We start from the raw sequence: 16,177 nt of genomic DNA, 5'->3' as shown, positions 1-16,177 counted from the left end.
CAGGTCAGTTGGATAGGGTGCATCAATATCCAGAAACGGAGACTCCCACTAGTCATACTTAGGTAAGGCATAGGTCCAAACATAGCCTGCACATACAGAAACCTAATCATGATCAAAGGGTATATGTAATTTTGTAAAAATGTTTAGGCTTTTATACTTTTATTTGAATCCTAAAAGAAGCACAACAACTCAACTCATTTGAATAACGTCACCTGGACTAGTGAGATCCACACTCCTGACAAACACACACAGACGCGCTCGAGCGCGCACACAGACGAGCATCGCACTGCCGCCACAGCTGAGGCGACTGCCATTTTGTCTGCGCTGGAGCTAAGCTAGTTCTCCCAACACCCACACCGGGCTATTTAATGACTTAATTGATGAGGCAGCCAGTCTCTTCTCCCTGGAGGGGCTTAACTAATAGAAGATGATTGTATTGTGTGTGTGTGTGTCTGTCTGTGTGTGTGTGTGTGTGCGCGCATCCGTGCTGCTTATAACTGCCTGACAAAAGCGTGTGTGTGTACGGGTGTATTAGTGTGTGAATGCCGCAGGCTGGGAAGGGTAGAGGAAAAACAGAGGGACTAATAATGGAGGCTCGGAATTGATGCTTAATGAAGGAGAGGGATGCCTCCTCCTGTCTCTCTCTCTTCTCTTCTGTCTCTCTTGCGCTCGCTCGCTCTCTCTCTCTCTCTCCCTCCCTCTCTCTCTCTCTCTCTCCCTCTCTCTCCCTCACTCTCCCCCCTCCCCCCCTCTCTCTCCTTCTCTCCCCCCACCCCCTCTCTCTCTCTCTCCCTCTCTCTCTCTTTCTCTCTCTCTCTCTCTCTCTCTCTCCACTGTCTTCACTGTCTTTTGTCTATTTTTTCCTCCTCCTATCTATACATCCCTCTTACTCTGTCTGTCCCCATCTCTATCCCTCTCTCCCCCTTCTCTCTTCTCTCTTTCTTATTTTCTCTCTCTCTCTCTCCCGTCCTCTCTAATGTCTTTGTGCAGAGATTGAAAGAGGAAAAAGGAGATTGTGTGTACACACACATACAAACACATACACACACACACACACACACACACATACAAACACATACACACACACACACACACACACACACACACACACACACACATATTTGCATTGTCCTTTTTGTCTTTTAAGCGCGGGGAGACGAGGCGGGCAGAGAGACTGACACACTTATGCAGTGGAGTTGTGCAGTTGGGCTGGGATTGGAAGGCGTATGGCTGGCTGGCTAAGTCAAGTCAAGTGTATGAGCGCTGGGAAGAGACAGCAGGCCTGTGGTTAGCTTTGCTCATCTACACACACACACACACACACACACACACACACACACACACACACATACATTCCCACTCACTGACCTTGCTATTGTGTGTGTGTGCGTGTACGTGCATGTGTGTGCGTGTGCTTGATCAGAAGGGAGTCGGGCGAAGCGCATGTGTGTGTCGGAGCGGCGGCAGCCCTACAGCGGAGCAGACTGGTGCTCAGGCGGAGAGAGCGATGAGGACGAACAGGGCTTCTACAGTGAGTCTAACGCACACACATTGTTTACTCTTTTTCTCGCATTGTTTTACTCTTTTTCTCACAAACTGTATCTCACACTTGCAAGTGAATACACATGCACGCACACTATTGCTCTCGCTCGCTCGCTCACTCTCTCTCTCACACACACACTCACACACTCTCATTCACACCCACACAAACACTGCCAGACATTGCTGTTGTCCTGAGTTGCACATTTTGCCATGTATGCGTGGGTAATGTTTTGCCTGTGTGTAGGCTGAGCTTTTGATGTGTGACCTTTCTCGTCGCATCCAGTTCACCCCAAACTCTGTCTCCTCTCTCTCTCTGTCTCCTCTCTCTCTTTCTCTCTGTCTCCTCTCTCTCTCTCTCTCTGTCTGTCTGTTTCGTTGTATGTCTCTGTCTCTCTCTCTCTCTCTCTCTCTCTCTCTCTCTCTCTCTCTCTCTCTCTCTCTCTCCTCCCTCTCTATCTCTATCTCTATCTCTCTCTCTCTCTCTGTCTATGTTGATGTCTATCTATCTCTCTCTTTCTCTCTCTCTCTCTCTCTCTCTCACTCTCTCTCTCTCTCTCTCTCTCTCTCTCTCTCTCTCCTTCTCTCTCCCCTCCAGACTGCACCCCGGGGGACATGAAGCCCCAGGACCCCAGCTCCCACCCGGCCTCCAACCCGGCCCTCAGCCGCTCCTCCACGCCTTCCCACAATGCCATGGGCAGCCAGAGCCTCCCCAACGACCCCAATGCCGGCCACAAACCCAAAAAGGTCTACGTGTTCACCACAGACATGGCAAACAAGTAAGGGCTTGGTAGTGTTAAGTGGCTTGGCGGTGTTTGCATGCATGCTTTTATTCGTTTATTCGTTCATTCATTCATGCGCTCCCTCTGAGGGCATCACTTCATATTGGTTTCCTGCAGTGTATTGGATCTGTCTTCTTTTCCTATTTTTGTTCGCAAACAATTAAGGGCTTGGTATCTGTCTGTCATGGTGGGTAAGCGGTTAAGATGTCAGACTTGTAGCCCAAAGGTTGCCGGTTCGACTCCTGACCCACCATGTTGGGCGGGGCGAGTAATTAACCAGTGCTCTCCCCCATCCTCCTCCATGACTAAGGTACCCTGAGCATGGTACCATCTTGGTACACTGCTCCCTATCCATCATGTATTCATCTACTAGTTTTCTTTTGGGGCCTTTTCCTATTCACATCTTCTCTTCTGTTTCCATTCTTTCTTCATTGCTGCCTCTTCATCAGTCCATCTCTTTTGGACCATCTGTTGTCTTCCTGGATGAGGTCAGGGGCCAGAGTTCTAGCATCTGTTGCCGTGGCGACAGTGTGCGTGTGTTTGACTGTTGCTCAGCGAGCTTCAGTCTGCCAAGTCAGAGTTCACCCCAGTGAAAGTGGGCGGGGCCTAGTTGAAATGGGGAAAAAAATGACACGTAAGCATAGTCAAGAGAAAAAGATGCAGGAATGAGCCTAAGCTGGAAAATGAAAGCGTTATGAAATAGTTTATTTTTGAAGAAATAGTTTTGGAGGGCAGAACAAAGACTTATGTTTTATGTTTAACTAGCTTCATGACGAATATAATATCCACTTATGGTCATTTGTGTATCTTCATTGTCTGCTCTGTTTTGCTCAAGTGTCTGCTCATTTTTTTTGCATTCAAGCTTCCTCTTGTATGCGAACTGAAATTGTTTGTTTAGTCTCAGAGCTTTGGCATTTCCTTTCCATATCTCTGTCCAGTTTCTCCCCCTCTACCCTTCCCTCCACACGCACATCTAATAAAGTGTGTGTCTGTGTGTGTGTGTCTGTGTGTGTCTGTGTGTGTCTGTGTGTGTGTCTGTGTGTGTCTGTGTGTGTCTGTGTGTGTCTGTGTGTGTGTGTGTGTGTGTGTGTGTGTGTGTGTGTGTGTGTGTGTGTGTGTGTGTGTGTGTGTGTGTGTGTGTGTGTCTGTGTGTGTCTGCGTGTGTCTGCGTGTGCGTGTGCGTGTGCACATGCGTGTCCTCTGCAGAGCTGCAGACGCAGTAGTGACCGGACATGCAGACAGCATCATCGCTTACCACATGAAGAACATCTCCAACAAGGGGGACAAGACACATCTACTGTTGGTAAGAATTCATCTAGTTTATGATGGAAATTCCACAACCGTTTCGGCTGCAAGAACCTTCATCAGTGTGATTTACACTACCGAAGGCTCCTGCTGCCGAAACGTCTGTCTAACCGCGCAATGGATGAATAAAAATGGGAAAAAACGAAGACTCTATGATCTATTCCCTATGTTGTTTGACTACTTCAGAGATGCATCAACAATAAGGAGGGCGGTGTGGAAAAGAACTTTTCGGAAATTCCACAACTACCTATTCTGCATAATGCTGGAATAATCTCACAGAATAGTGGCATATTTTAAAACAAATTTTTGTCCTCCCTTTGTAAGCTGCGTGTCCACCTCATAATCCACTTTTACATGGGCGGCGCCATTGCTATATGGGTAGCAGTTGCTCGTGTTAAACCATTCAGAAGGGGCTATGGGCAGCCTAACAGAAGCTAGCAGACCGGAAATCCTGTGCTAGCACAACAAAACCCATTGAAATGGATGGATAGAAGTGTCTGCTAAATATCATGCAAGAGCATTTCTGTACCATTGACCTAAACTTTTTTTAGAATAGTAAAAAATATCAGTATACTGTACTTTCTGGATATTGTGAATTTCCAGTCTTGTGTTATTTAGTGTTTAAAAGGTCCTTACTGTGGGGCTGTTTGGAGTAAAAGCAAAGGCCTGCTTACATGTGTGGGGTTTGTTTAGGGGAGGTGCCCTAGCAGTGGGTGTTTCATTATACTTACTGCCTGTAATGATGTGGAGAAAAAATGCAAATGCATGCAAGCTAATCTACACACACACCCAAATGCTCACGCGGACACACACACACACACACACACACACACACACACACACACACACACACACACACACACACACACACACACACACACACACACACACACACACACACACACACACACCAAGATTGTTCGTAAGTTGCGAGTGTTGCAGTGTGTTTGTTAAATAGTCCTCGCTCTCCCCCGTGGTGTGTTTAGTCCTAATGAGTCTGAAAGTTAACGAGGCTAATTACCGCACACTGTGCTCTGATCAGCCTGGCTGCGAGTTGTAATGCACAGGCATTCGCGCTGCATTGCTAATCGCAGGCACCTCCGTGCATTCCCCCCTTTTCTGCCTCCTCATTTCATCAGCCCGTGTGTGTGATTTAAAAAAAATTACATACGTGTGATTTTTTTTTTTCTGTAACATATTGTACATGCTGTTCTCTTTTCTCTTTTTGTTTATCCAGAACAATCAGAGTGGGCCCCTGCGGAACGACGGGAAGCCCCAGCAAGGGCCTGGCATGGGGCCCCAGGATCAGAAGCCCCCGCAGCAGTCCCCCTTCCAGCAGTCCCAGCCCCCGGTAGGCCAGGGGCCCAAGGGTCCCGGTGGCCTCCCCCAGGACGGAGCTCCGTCGGCGGGCATGGACTCCAAGAGCCTCCCCAGCAGCAGCCCCCGCAACCCCACCCCCCACGACAGGACGCCGGGCAGCCAGACCCCCTGTTCCCCAGGAGCCGGTCCGCAGGGCTTCCCCAACATGGACGGCCCCAAGGGGATGGACCCGAAGCTCCTGCCCCCGGACATGATGCCGGGCATGGGGGAGAACTCGGGCTCCGAGGGGCTCTCCCAGGAGCAGCTGGAGCACCGGGCGCGCTCTCTGCAGACGCTGCGCGACATCCAGCGCATGCTGTTTCCCGACGACAAGGACATGGGAGGCATGGGCCAGGGCAACATGCCGGGTGGGCCCCAGCCTCCCGGGCACCCCGGCATGATGGAAGGGGGGCCCAAGAAGATGGAGCAGGGCCCACTGCAGGCCATGATGGCTCAGTCCCAGAGCCTGGGCAAGCCCGGAGGTCCTGGGGGTCGGCCGGATGGGCCCCCCTTCGGCCCCGGAATGCCCCGCGACATGCCCTTCTCCCCAGACGAGCTGGGACCTATGCCACCTGGCCCCATGAACTCCCACCCCGGAGGGCCAGGGGGCGAGCAAGGGGACCACCTGACCCCCGAGCAGATGGCATGGCTCAAGCTCCAACAGGAGTTCTACGAGGAGAAGAAACGCAAGCAAGAGCAGATGCACAGGTATAATCCCACCTTTCAAGGGTTTACACTTTTTGAAGTGTATTGATGTGAACAAACTTATTAAATGTGTTTTAATGCAATATTTATTTATTTCATTGTTGGGTTTTAATGACAAGTGACATCTATTACGTGTATTGGCTATGAAATAGCCACAGCTGCTTAACTGGCTGTAAACGAAAACAAACAGACAAACAAACGAGCACAAGTATTTTAGTATTTTTATTTTATTATTTTATTTGTTTTGTTAACTTGTTTTGGCCCATGAAATAACCCTATCTGTTTATTTGGCAACAAGCTAAACAAACACAAAAAAGTTTAAATATAGATTCATTCCATTATTTATTTCAGATTAATGCACATGAATGAAAACATGCAAAGTACTGAGTGTGTGTAAATGTGCCGTCCATACTCATAACAAGCATAGATAGAGTACGCACAAACATGGCTAGTAAAGCGAAACTAAAGCAATATAGCAACAGTATTTATATAGCACATTATCATACATGAATGCCATTCAGGATCAAAGACAGAGAAGATGAGATGGCCCCCAAGCCATAGGTTCCACATGCAAGAGCATGCACAAGAGCTTTCAAACAACACCTCAGACATCTTTTTGTGACTTACACTGACTGATATAATCAATGTTGAATGTATAGTGTCCTACCCTCATATGTAAACCTTTGCTAGTCTGTTTCTCCCTTAATATTGGTGTCAGATTCACAAGAATGCAGTTCTGGGGTGCTACCTTGCTACTAAACAGGCACAGCAAGTATGATTGAAATCTGTGTCGGTCGGGTCCCAAAGTGTCTGATTTCACGTAAAATGACCTGTACACAAACATGGCTAGTAAAGCTAATCTAAAGCAATATAGCAACAGTATTTATATAGCACATTATTTGATACTGAATGGCATTCATGTATGATACAAAGAAGATGAGATGGCTCCCAAGCCATAGGTTCCACATGCCTGTTTTAAAGCATATGATGCATGATGCATGCTTCCGTGTCCACAGGTCCATGGGAGATCCCATGATGCTGCACGGTCCGCGGGGCCCCATGATGCGCGGCCCTCCCCCGCCCTACCAGATGAACCCTGGCGAGGTGTGGGGGCCCGGCGGCCCCGAGCCCTTCCCCGACCAGATGGGCATGGGGCCCCGCGGCATGCCTCCACACATGCAGCGCATGCCCTTCCCCGGCATGATGAACCCGGACATGGACGGAGGCCCCAACCCCATGGGGCCGCGGCCGGGCATGAACTGGCCCGACGAGATGGCCAAGATGGGCGACGGCCGAGGGTTCCCGCCGGGACAGGGGATGTTCCCGGGCCCCGGCGGACCCGGAGGCAGGGTGGAGAGGTTTCCCAACCCCCAGGCCGTTCAGGAGGCCATGTTCCAACAAGGGATGGCGGACAAATCAGGAATGGGAATGCCGCCGGGAATGATGATGGACCGGATGATGGGGCACCCCAGACCCGGGATGGACCCCACCAACGGGCAGGGCGGCATGTTTCCCAGGATGCCCGGCGAGGGGCCCATGAGCCCCGCCTCCCGCATGGAGTTCATGAAGAGCCTGGGCCGGGAGATGGGCCCGGGGCCCGAGTTCGGCATGGGTCCGGGGGGCCCCATGGGTCCAGGCCCCAACCCCGGCATGATGGTGGGTAAGATGGGACGCGATGGGCCGCCCATGAGCCTGAGCCCGGAGGAGATGATGAAGATGAGGGGGGGCCCTCCAGGTCCCGACGGCATGGGGCCCCAGCAGAAGATGCTCCAGGGCCCGCCCTTTCAAGACCAGCCGGGAGACTTCAACATGGGGCCCAACAGAGGCCCGTTCCCTGGCCAGCCTGGTCCGCAGGGCCCCGGTGGCATGCGAGGTGTCAGGATGCCCGGAGACATGCCTTTCCCCCCCGACCAGCGGCCCAACTCTGGCCCCAACGGCGGCCGTCTGAGTCACATGCCCCCGCACCCTCAAAACCAGCCACCCAACCAGGGCCAAGGCCCCGGCCCCAACTCCATGCCCAACCAGCGGGGCATGGGCCGCAAGCCGGCCGAGCTCAGCATCCAGGCCGGCCAAGGAGTGCACTCCCCGGGCGGCAACCCCCTCAAGTCCCCCATCATGAGGCAAGTCCAGTCGCCCATGCTCGGCTCCCCGTCGGGGGCCCTCAAGTCGCCCCAGACCCCCTCCCAGCTGGCCGGCATGCTGCAGGGACCCTCCGCGTCGGCCGTGGCGGCGGCAGCGTCCATCAAGTCTCCGACCATGATGGTGGGCTCGGCGGGGGCGTCCCCTGTCCACATGAAGTCCCCCTCGCTTCCCGTGCCCTCGCCCGGCTGGACGTCCTCCCCCAAGCCCCCCATGCAGAGCCCAGGGATCCCCCAGAACAACAAGCAACTCAGCATGACCTCTCCCAACATGATGAGCAATGTAGAGCAAGGTACTGTACCCCTCCCTCTTGAATGTATTGTATAGAAATGTGTGTTGGATGGACTGTATGTGGATGTTCCTTAGGCTATATGAAGTGCCTACCAGGATTAGAAGTGTAGACCTACAACCTTAATATTTGCATCCGCTCCACTCCATTATGCGCAGTGATGGATGAATACGCTTGTTTCTTTTTTTTAATTTAAATGGAGAGGGTTTAAAGTGTGTTTTTTAGCAGTGTATTTTCATAACTTAAGCTGGCAATTCACAAATGTTATCCTTTTCATGAGTACTTACTACCACCATCAAGTTTTCATTATGGTTTGGAAATTTACACTTTTTGTACATGAATAGGTGGACTTCTCCATGCATCTCGTAGTCGTCATTTTGAATTACCAATCAAAGAGTTCATAGACTTGCAAAACCATACTCTGGTCACAGTTGTCAGATTCATGAATTCATGAATTCATGAAAAAGAAAATCAAATTTGTGAATAGGCAGCATTTTGGGAATAAACTTCTGGATTTCGCCCGAATAGAAGACTATCCCTGTGTCTGAATCCACGCTCTTGTGTCAGTTCACTGATGGTTAGTGCACAGTGCACACAGTGCACTGAGGTCTTCATTGCATAGTGTCGTGGAAAAGTTTGAGCGCTATGCACGGTGCCCTCGCTGGAAGTGGTGACTGAGCATAGCATTAGCTCGCCAAAATATTGGTTGGCTACTGTTAACATTGCACAGCGTGCTCGTGCTTGTATTTACATTTCCTTCACCCTAAAGGGCAACTATCACGCATACAATACTTGGGTTGGCATGAAAAGGTTGGTGTATCGGCAACATGACTTACAGAATTGGGAGACTGTTGACCAAACTCTTTACTAAACTGAACGTCACATTTCCTCTGTTTCATTGTCAACATGACGGCCGTTTAGTGCGTGCAGTGTCCATCGTTCAAGCACTGCGTTTTCCGCCATTGTTAGGGGATCATCCGGGCGTTTTCAGTGCACGGACTCAATGGAAATTTTCAGCGTGAGCACCGTAAGCACTGAAACACAGTGCCTGAACTGCACAAGTGCGTGGATTGAGACACGGGGTATGCTTAACATAAGACCACCTCCCTGTAAAGTGCTATTTTTTAGAACAAAAACTCCATCTTGGATTCGGGGCCAAAACAGACCTAAAATGGCACACTGGCCCTTTAAAGGTGCACTGTGTAATATTTTTTAGTAGTTTCTTTCTAGAATTTTTTATATTCATGAAAAGGTCAGATTTGGCAATAGGCAGCACAGTTTCAATGAGCAGCATAGTTAGCAATACCTACTCTGGCCACGGTCCTACACAGTGCACCTTTGAGGGTGAGCGCTATTTTTAGAACAAAAACACTGTCTTGACTTCAGGGCCTATACGGTACTAAACTGACACATTGGCCCTTTAAGGTTACTTTGACTGCATGATCTCTTTGGCTCCTGGCACAAATGTGGCAATAGGCAGCACAGTTGCAATAGCTTCTCTGACTACTATCCTACACAGTGCACCTTATAAGGTTACTTGTATGTTCTCTATGGCTCCTGGCACCAGGTGGCAACGGTCCTCCCTCGGGCGCTCCTCCCAGCTCCACGGCGGGGCCTAGCGGCGGCGGTGGCGGTGGTCCCCCGGGCGGCTCCATGTCCCTGCCCCCCGGCGCCGGTCCCGGCAGTCTTCCGTCCAACAGCCCCTACGGCATCCCGCCGGAGCCCACGCTGCCCCAGAATCCCCTGTCCATCATGATGTCGCGCATGTCCAAGTTCGCCATGCCCAGCTCCACGCCGCTCTACCACGACGCCATCAAGACCGTGGCCAGCTCCGACGACGACTCACCGCCCGCACGCTCGCCCAACCTGCCCTCGCTCAACAACAACCCGCCAGGTGGGCACTGCCAAGCGTTACAAGTTACTGTGCCATTGAGACAGTGTTGGGTTTACCAGACCACATTAATTAGTTTGTAATTCATTTTTGGTCTGGATCCTCGATGCCCTGGAGCGCTTGGGTGGGAGGAGTTAGCTCAGTTCTGGTTTGCTCTGGTGGGTGACCAATCGCTGACTGTTGACGTTCATGACGCATGTTGCTATGTGCCCAAGTGCATTCGCTTATTGGCCGGCTGTCTGGAGGACGACTAAACCCTCATCAGAGAAGCGTAATCAGACCATTCCTGAATCACAAAGTAATTCAGAATGAATGGTCTGGCCTGTGGGGGATAGTGTTGTGTTGGATGGTTTGTATTTTATTGTGTCTGCTGTCAAGGAATTTGGGTATGCCAGTAGAGCATTTCAAAATGGTAAAACCTCCAAAGACTTAAGTTGTGGGCTACTGTGGATGACTGTTGAGAGTGAAATAGTTTTCATTCCTTATTCAAAGGGCTTCGTCAATGGTCTGGATGATGTATAAGAAACACAAGTGTGTGTCTGTGTGTGTGTGTGTGTGTATGTTTGTGTGTGTGTGTCTGTGTGTGTGTCTGTGTGTCCTGTGAAGAGATTTGGGTATAAAAGGTTAGCACTTTGAAGTGGTTAGCGGAAGTTCCAAAAGAGTTAAGCTGTGGGGAGCTAGAAAATGGACGACATCCTTGAGGATGCTCTGAATGAAGAATGAAACATACTTCATCAGTTGTCTGGTGGCTGTGCGAGGGGGTAAAAGTCCGTCCCCGGCCCGTACAATGTTGTCTGGTTCATGTATGAGGCACAACATCCCATCTGCATACAGCTTAACTCTTTTGGGGTAATGGCCGGGATTAATGAACATCTTCATAGCGGTTTAAGTTGGTTGTTGTGCAGGTGTTTGTTGGTTGTGTTTTGCTTATTTGCTGGGTTTGCTTGTCTGTGTCTATCGGTGAGTGACAGAAAGTGCGTGCGTGCGTGTGTGTGTGCGCGCGTGCGTGCGTGTTGTGGAGTGGAGGGATTTGGGTACATCTGACAGAAAAGCCTCTCAAAAGGTGATCTGATTAAGCTGACACATCTGTTGCTGAATCAAAAATAGCCTCTCCAACTTTTTTTAATGCAAGCGACGCAAAGCAAGAGTGACGCAGTTTGCCGACAGATTGCATTTTGCCCATATAAAGCTGATAAGGAAGCATCTCTTGTCAAGACAACCGATGACGTGTACACACACACACACACACACACACACACACACACACACACACACACACACACACACACACACACACACACACACACACACACACACACACACTTTGCAGCATCTCATCTGACTCTGCAGAAGTTTCTGAACAGACACACTTCATAGTATATGACCAAATATCAATTTCTGCAGTCTAAACATTAGGATGAGAAGTTTATGATAGTTTTCCCAGGGTGACACGGCATTGCGGAATCAGGATCAGGAAATTAATGCCGAGAAGGTGTGAGTGTCGGAAATTCGCTGTGGAAATGTGTTAAAAAAAGACACATTTAAACACTCTTACACATGCACACCTTGCACGGGTGAAGCATAAATGCAATTTCGTTGCGTGCAGTGAACACTTGTGTGCTGTGTCACAATGGCAATGGGAGTTTCCCAGTTGGGCTTCCACTTCACATACTTTTGTTGCCTTCTGTAACTGTTTGTTTCTCCGCTGCCCCCTACAGGAATGGGTCCCAACCACCACCAGGGCCACCCGCGCATGATGGTACCCAGTTCGGGCGGCCCCATGCCAGCGCTGAGCCCCATGGGCATGAACACTATGGGCTCCCAGCCCCTCAGCCACGGCATGCCCAACCAGATGCCCTCGCCCAACCCCATGGGCCCCAACATGGGCCCCCACCCCGGCGCCATGGGTCCCGGCGGCATGATGGGGCCCCACGGCATGATGATGCAGCCGGGCGGCCCCGAGCCTGGCATGGGCAACAACCAGATGGTACAAGGCAGGATGGGCTTCCCCCAGCGCGGCCAGGGCTTCCCACCGGGCCAGTCCCCGCCTCACCAGGGCCCCTTCGCTCACAACGGCCCCGGCCCCCAGGGCCCCTTCCCCCACGGCATGGGCTTCCAGGGCGACGGCGGCGGGCCCATGGGCAGGATGGGGGGTCCCAACATGCCCCACCCGGGGCCCGGCGGAGACCCGGGCATGTGCAAGCCCGGCGGACCCGACAACTTCGGCGGCATGCCGGGGGTGTTCAACGACGCAGACCTGCATGAGGTCATTCGCCCAGGAGCCACCGGCATCCCCGAGTTCGACCTGTCCCGCATCATCCCCTCGGAAAAGCCCAGCCAGACACTCTCCTACTTCCCCCGGGGGCCCGGAGGAGGTGGCGGAGGCGGGGAGGGTCCCGGTAAACCACCCCACCCCTCGGGTCCCGTCTTCCAGCAGATGCAGGGGATGATGGGCGAGGGCAACCCCAGGATGGGGATCCCGATGCAAGGCATGGGAGGCCCGGGAGGCCCCGGCCACATGGGGCCCCAGGACATGGGCATGGGCAACCCCGGACACAACCCCATGCGGCCCCCGGGCTTCATGAACCAAGGCATGATGGGACCTCAGCATCGCATGATGTCGCCAGGACAGCCCGGCATGCCGGGACAGCCGGGGATGATGGGAGGGCCCGGCATGATGCCGGGGAAAGAGCGGGGCCCAATGTACAGTCACCCGGGCCCCGTGGGGTCCCCCAACATGATGATGTCCTTACACGGCATGGGGGGGCCCCAGCAGACTATGATGATGTCCCCTCAAATGAGGCCCAGAGGCATGGGCTCCGATATGGGCATGGGCTTTAACCCAGGGCCCGGGATGTTCTAAGGCCCTAGCCTAGCCCTAATAATCGAACAGTGCACAGTGGAGCATACGGACGACGGGATGTTTCAGACTTTAATATCCACCATGATTTAAAACTTTTTTTTGGTTGGCTGTCACAGTGGAACCAGCAAAGAGGATGTGGAAATGGAGGTACCCCCTAATGTTACTGCTTTTACCAGACGTGGTGGCGCATAGCATTTGGTTCTTTGGACATGGAGGTGACCGTGTTTTTTGTGTGTGCTCGTAGTGATGGCTGGTTTTTAGCCGTCAGTGCCATGAGAGAATACAGGAAGCAAAATAGTTTTTTTCCTTCTTTTTTTCGGTTGTTGTTTTGTCTTTTACTTTTTTTTTTGTTCGTGGAAAAACTTCAGAATGTACAGGACTAGCGTTCAATAGCGCAAAACTGCGTAGGGTTTTTTCTTTTTGTAAAATGTTTTTTGTCCCGACTTGGAACATGAACTTTTGGCGTAATAAAAACTGACACAAACTTATGTCATCAAATAAAGGATCAGGAGGTAGAGATTGAAGATAAAAACTTTTTTTCAAATAATAAGGAAAAATACAACAAACAAAACAAAACAAAAAAACGCAAAAAAATATACAAAATAAATTCTCCTTACAAGGATTTTTTGTATCGTAAAAGGTTGAATACGTAAGAAAAACACCACCGAGACACCATCAATCAAGACTTGAAAGGAACTTCATTTTGTCAGCAATTTTGTTTACGTCTCACTGATCGAGATGGCATTTGTTGTTGCTTTGTGTCGTGTGTGTGTGTGTGTGTGTGTGTGTGTGTGTGTGTGTGTGTGTGTGTGTGTGCGTGTGTGTGCGCGTGTGCGCGCATGTGCGTGTGTGTGTGCGAGCATGTGTGTACGTGTGCGTGTGTGTGGTTGTATACTATCCTCACGTGTAAGGGATTTCACCAGAGACTCTTCCTCTCGGTCTGGGGACCTGTGCAGTGGCATAATCGGGTGGCCTGACGGGGCTTATCGCCAGGCCTTGGCTTGCTCCATAATGTCTGCCTTTTGGGGGTCCGCTCCAGACCATTTTAATTTTATTTGTATTATTGTTGTGTTTTTTTTTTATTTCCTTTGTATCTCCAGTGTATAAGAAATCGACCTATGACCTCATACAGATAATAGTATTATTAAAAAAAAGCACAAACATGGATTAACCATAAAGGTACGCAGTGTTTTCATTCCTTAAATGGGAGGTCGAATTTGACAATTAAAACCACTGGCTCGACTTTGAGACAGTAAAGAAGACAAGAGGTGGGATTTGAAGAGCATTAATGGTGGCTTAACGTTTCCTCTGCATAAGAAAACGGTGATGGTGGGCATTTGGGGAAAGATTACTTAGAGCCTCCTGGCTTGCTGGAACAGACCCGGCCAATTCACAAGTCTGGCTTTTACATTAACGAAGGCCAATCCAAAGCATTCTGTGGAGTGGCTTAACAATGAATGACCACGTGTCCATAAATTACTGGTCTTGTAACATTGAGGTAATTTCACCACATTTAGCTAATACTGCCAACCTCAAGAGTGGCACACGAGCGTTTACGACGCATATCTTACTAATTTTATAGAATTCCTTATGCTGTTTTTGGCCAACACCCTTGGTGTGCTCTAGAGATTTTATTTCAAACTGAGGATCGGTAAGAGTTAATGCCAAGGACAGCCCCAGTCCAGTTTTATGGTCAGTTCAGTTGAGTTTGTTTTGTTGTTCTGCCCATGTGTGGTTAATGTTTCAACTTGATGCCATACGGATTGCGTCACTGTACCCCAGAGCCAGCAGACACTTAAAGTGGTCATCTCCTGAAACGAATGCAGAGGCCTTGGTGTGGGAAATATGTAGTCTTCTTTGCCAAAGGTCCATCATGCTTGGCCATCACAGAACTTGTAACTTAAACCTCTCAACTCAACGTGTGTCTCACATTGGCAAGTTGGGGCTACCTGACATTTCCAACAGTGAAAACGTTTACCATCTGGTTTTTCCATCCCATCTCATCCCCCTGTCCTTTGCACAAGAATAAAAGGTTTGATTGGGGTTCTTCAGTATGTGTCCTGGTATTTAGACAAAGTATGTTTTTCGATTTGCTAAGGTTGTAGTTAGACCCATTTTTTTCAGTAAAGGTACAGAACGGTGTGGGGATGTGACTGCACTCTGGAATCCTATCAGTTGCTGTATCTTCAGAAAGTGAGTCAATAAATTAAAAAAAGATACAAGCATCATTTAAAGGGGTATGCCACTATTTTGGGGCTTAATACAGTTAAAATCGTTGGCTGGGGTTTATAAAGGTGGTAAAGTGTCTTATTTTTCATGTTAAGCGTTGTCTTGCTTTAAGATAAGTTAAAAGAGGGAATATGTCGCTAAGCTAGTGAAAGTCAATGGATCCGTGTAGCGTGCTACAGTGCTACACGGATACATTGACTTTCACTAGCTTAGCGACATATTCCCTCTTTTAACTTATCTTAAAGCAAGACAACGCTTAACATGAAAAATAAGACACTTTACCACCTTTATAAACCCCAGCCAACGATTTTAACTGTATTAAGCCCCAAAATAGTGGCATACCCCTTTAAACACCAGGATGAATTGAAACTTCCCTTTGAAAATGGTAGGGTGTGTAAGCTGTGTTTTCTAGTAACCGGACATCCAGAAGAAATCTTGTTTGCTTTTTTGTTGGTTTTATTTCTTATTGCATTACATATAAATCAAACTCACTCAAGACACACATATCTGAATCATAATGTCACAATCACTGTTGCATATGTTCTTTGTAAAATGTGGTCTACAAAGGCACCAATGTCATTGTCATAAAGAAATGAATTCCCACTCACACACCCACTTAAAATAAGAGTATGAAAGGGGGGACGTGTATTTCAAAATCATAATTCCTAGCAACAGCACACAGTTCTCAGCAGACAAATGTAAACTGCACACATACAGTCCCCCAAAAAAGAAAAAATGCCTGTAATATGGTAGATATGAGAAATGGGGAAACACTTTGTTTCCTGTAATGGTGCAGAAGACTTTGTTTGGTTGGAATCTGAACAGTAACTATTTGAAGGCTCAGCTAAGAAAAATCAAACCCAACACTTCACAAGTACTGAGGTAACACCATTATAGGTAGTCATTGCGTGGCAGGTTAAGAGTATTTGAAGGGTTCAGGTGCAAAACCATCGAAGTGCATTTGTGAGTTTACAGAAAATTGAAGTAAAAACTAGTCATTTTATTTGGACTTGACTAGCGTGATAATCTTTCAGTGGTCTCATGATTCAGATTACTTGAGAAAATATTATTTAAAT

The 16,177-nt window shown here is 49.4% G+C and overlaps 1 protein-coding gene across 2 annotated transcripts in view; it reads left to right on the top strand.

The window, feature by feature from the left end:
• Positions 1-14,037, top strand: part of bcl9 (BCL9 transcription coactivator) — a 25,096-nt gene extending 11,059 nt beyond the window's left edge. The window contains exons 4-10 of one of the 2 annotated variants that reach the window (XM_063213960.1): positions 1,427-1,531; positions 2,138-2,318; positions 3,528-3,624; positions 4,864-5,693; positions 6,707-8,121; positions 9,686-10,012; positions 11,728-14,037. In XM_063213960.1, the coding sequence (XP_063070030.1) occupies positions 1,427-1,531; positions 2,138-2,318; positions 3,528-3,624; positions 4,864-5,693; positions 6,707-8,121; positions 9,686-10,012; positions 11,728-12,872 (4,100 nt within the window). In that variant the 3' untranslated portion in view covers positions 12,873-14,037. Of the gene's footprint in view, positions 1-1,423; positions 1,532-2,137; positions 2,319-3,527; positions 3,625-4,863; positions 5,694-6,706; positions 8,122-9,685; positions 10,013-11,727 lie in introns of both variants that reach the window. The other variant, XM_063213959.1, reaches the window with a different exon arrangement.
• Positions 14,038-16,177: the final 2,140 nt, after the last annotated feature.

The sequence above is a fragment of the Engraulis encrasicolus genome, chromosome 13 (assembly GCF_034702125.1).
Source record: "Engraulis encrasicolus isolate BLACKSEA-1 chromosome 13, IST_EnEncr_1.0, whole genome shotgun sequence".
In the NCBI taxonomy this organism is placed as follows: Eukaryota; Metazoa; Chordata; class Actinopteri; order Clupeiformes; family Engraulidae; genus Engraulis; species Engraulis encrasicolus.
This window is presented reverse-complemented; position numbering and strand designations above follow the sequence as displayed.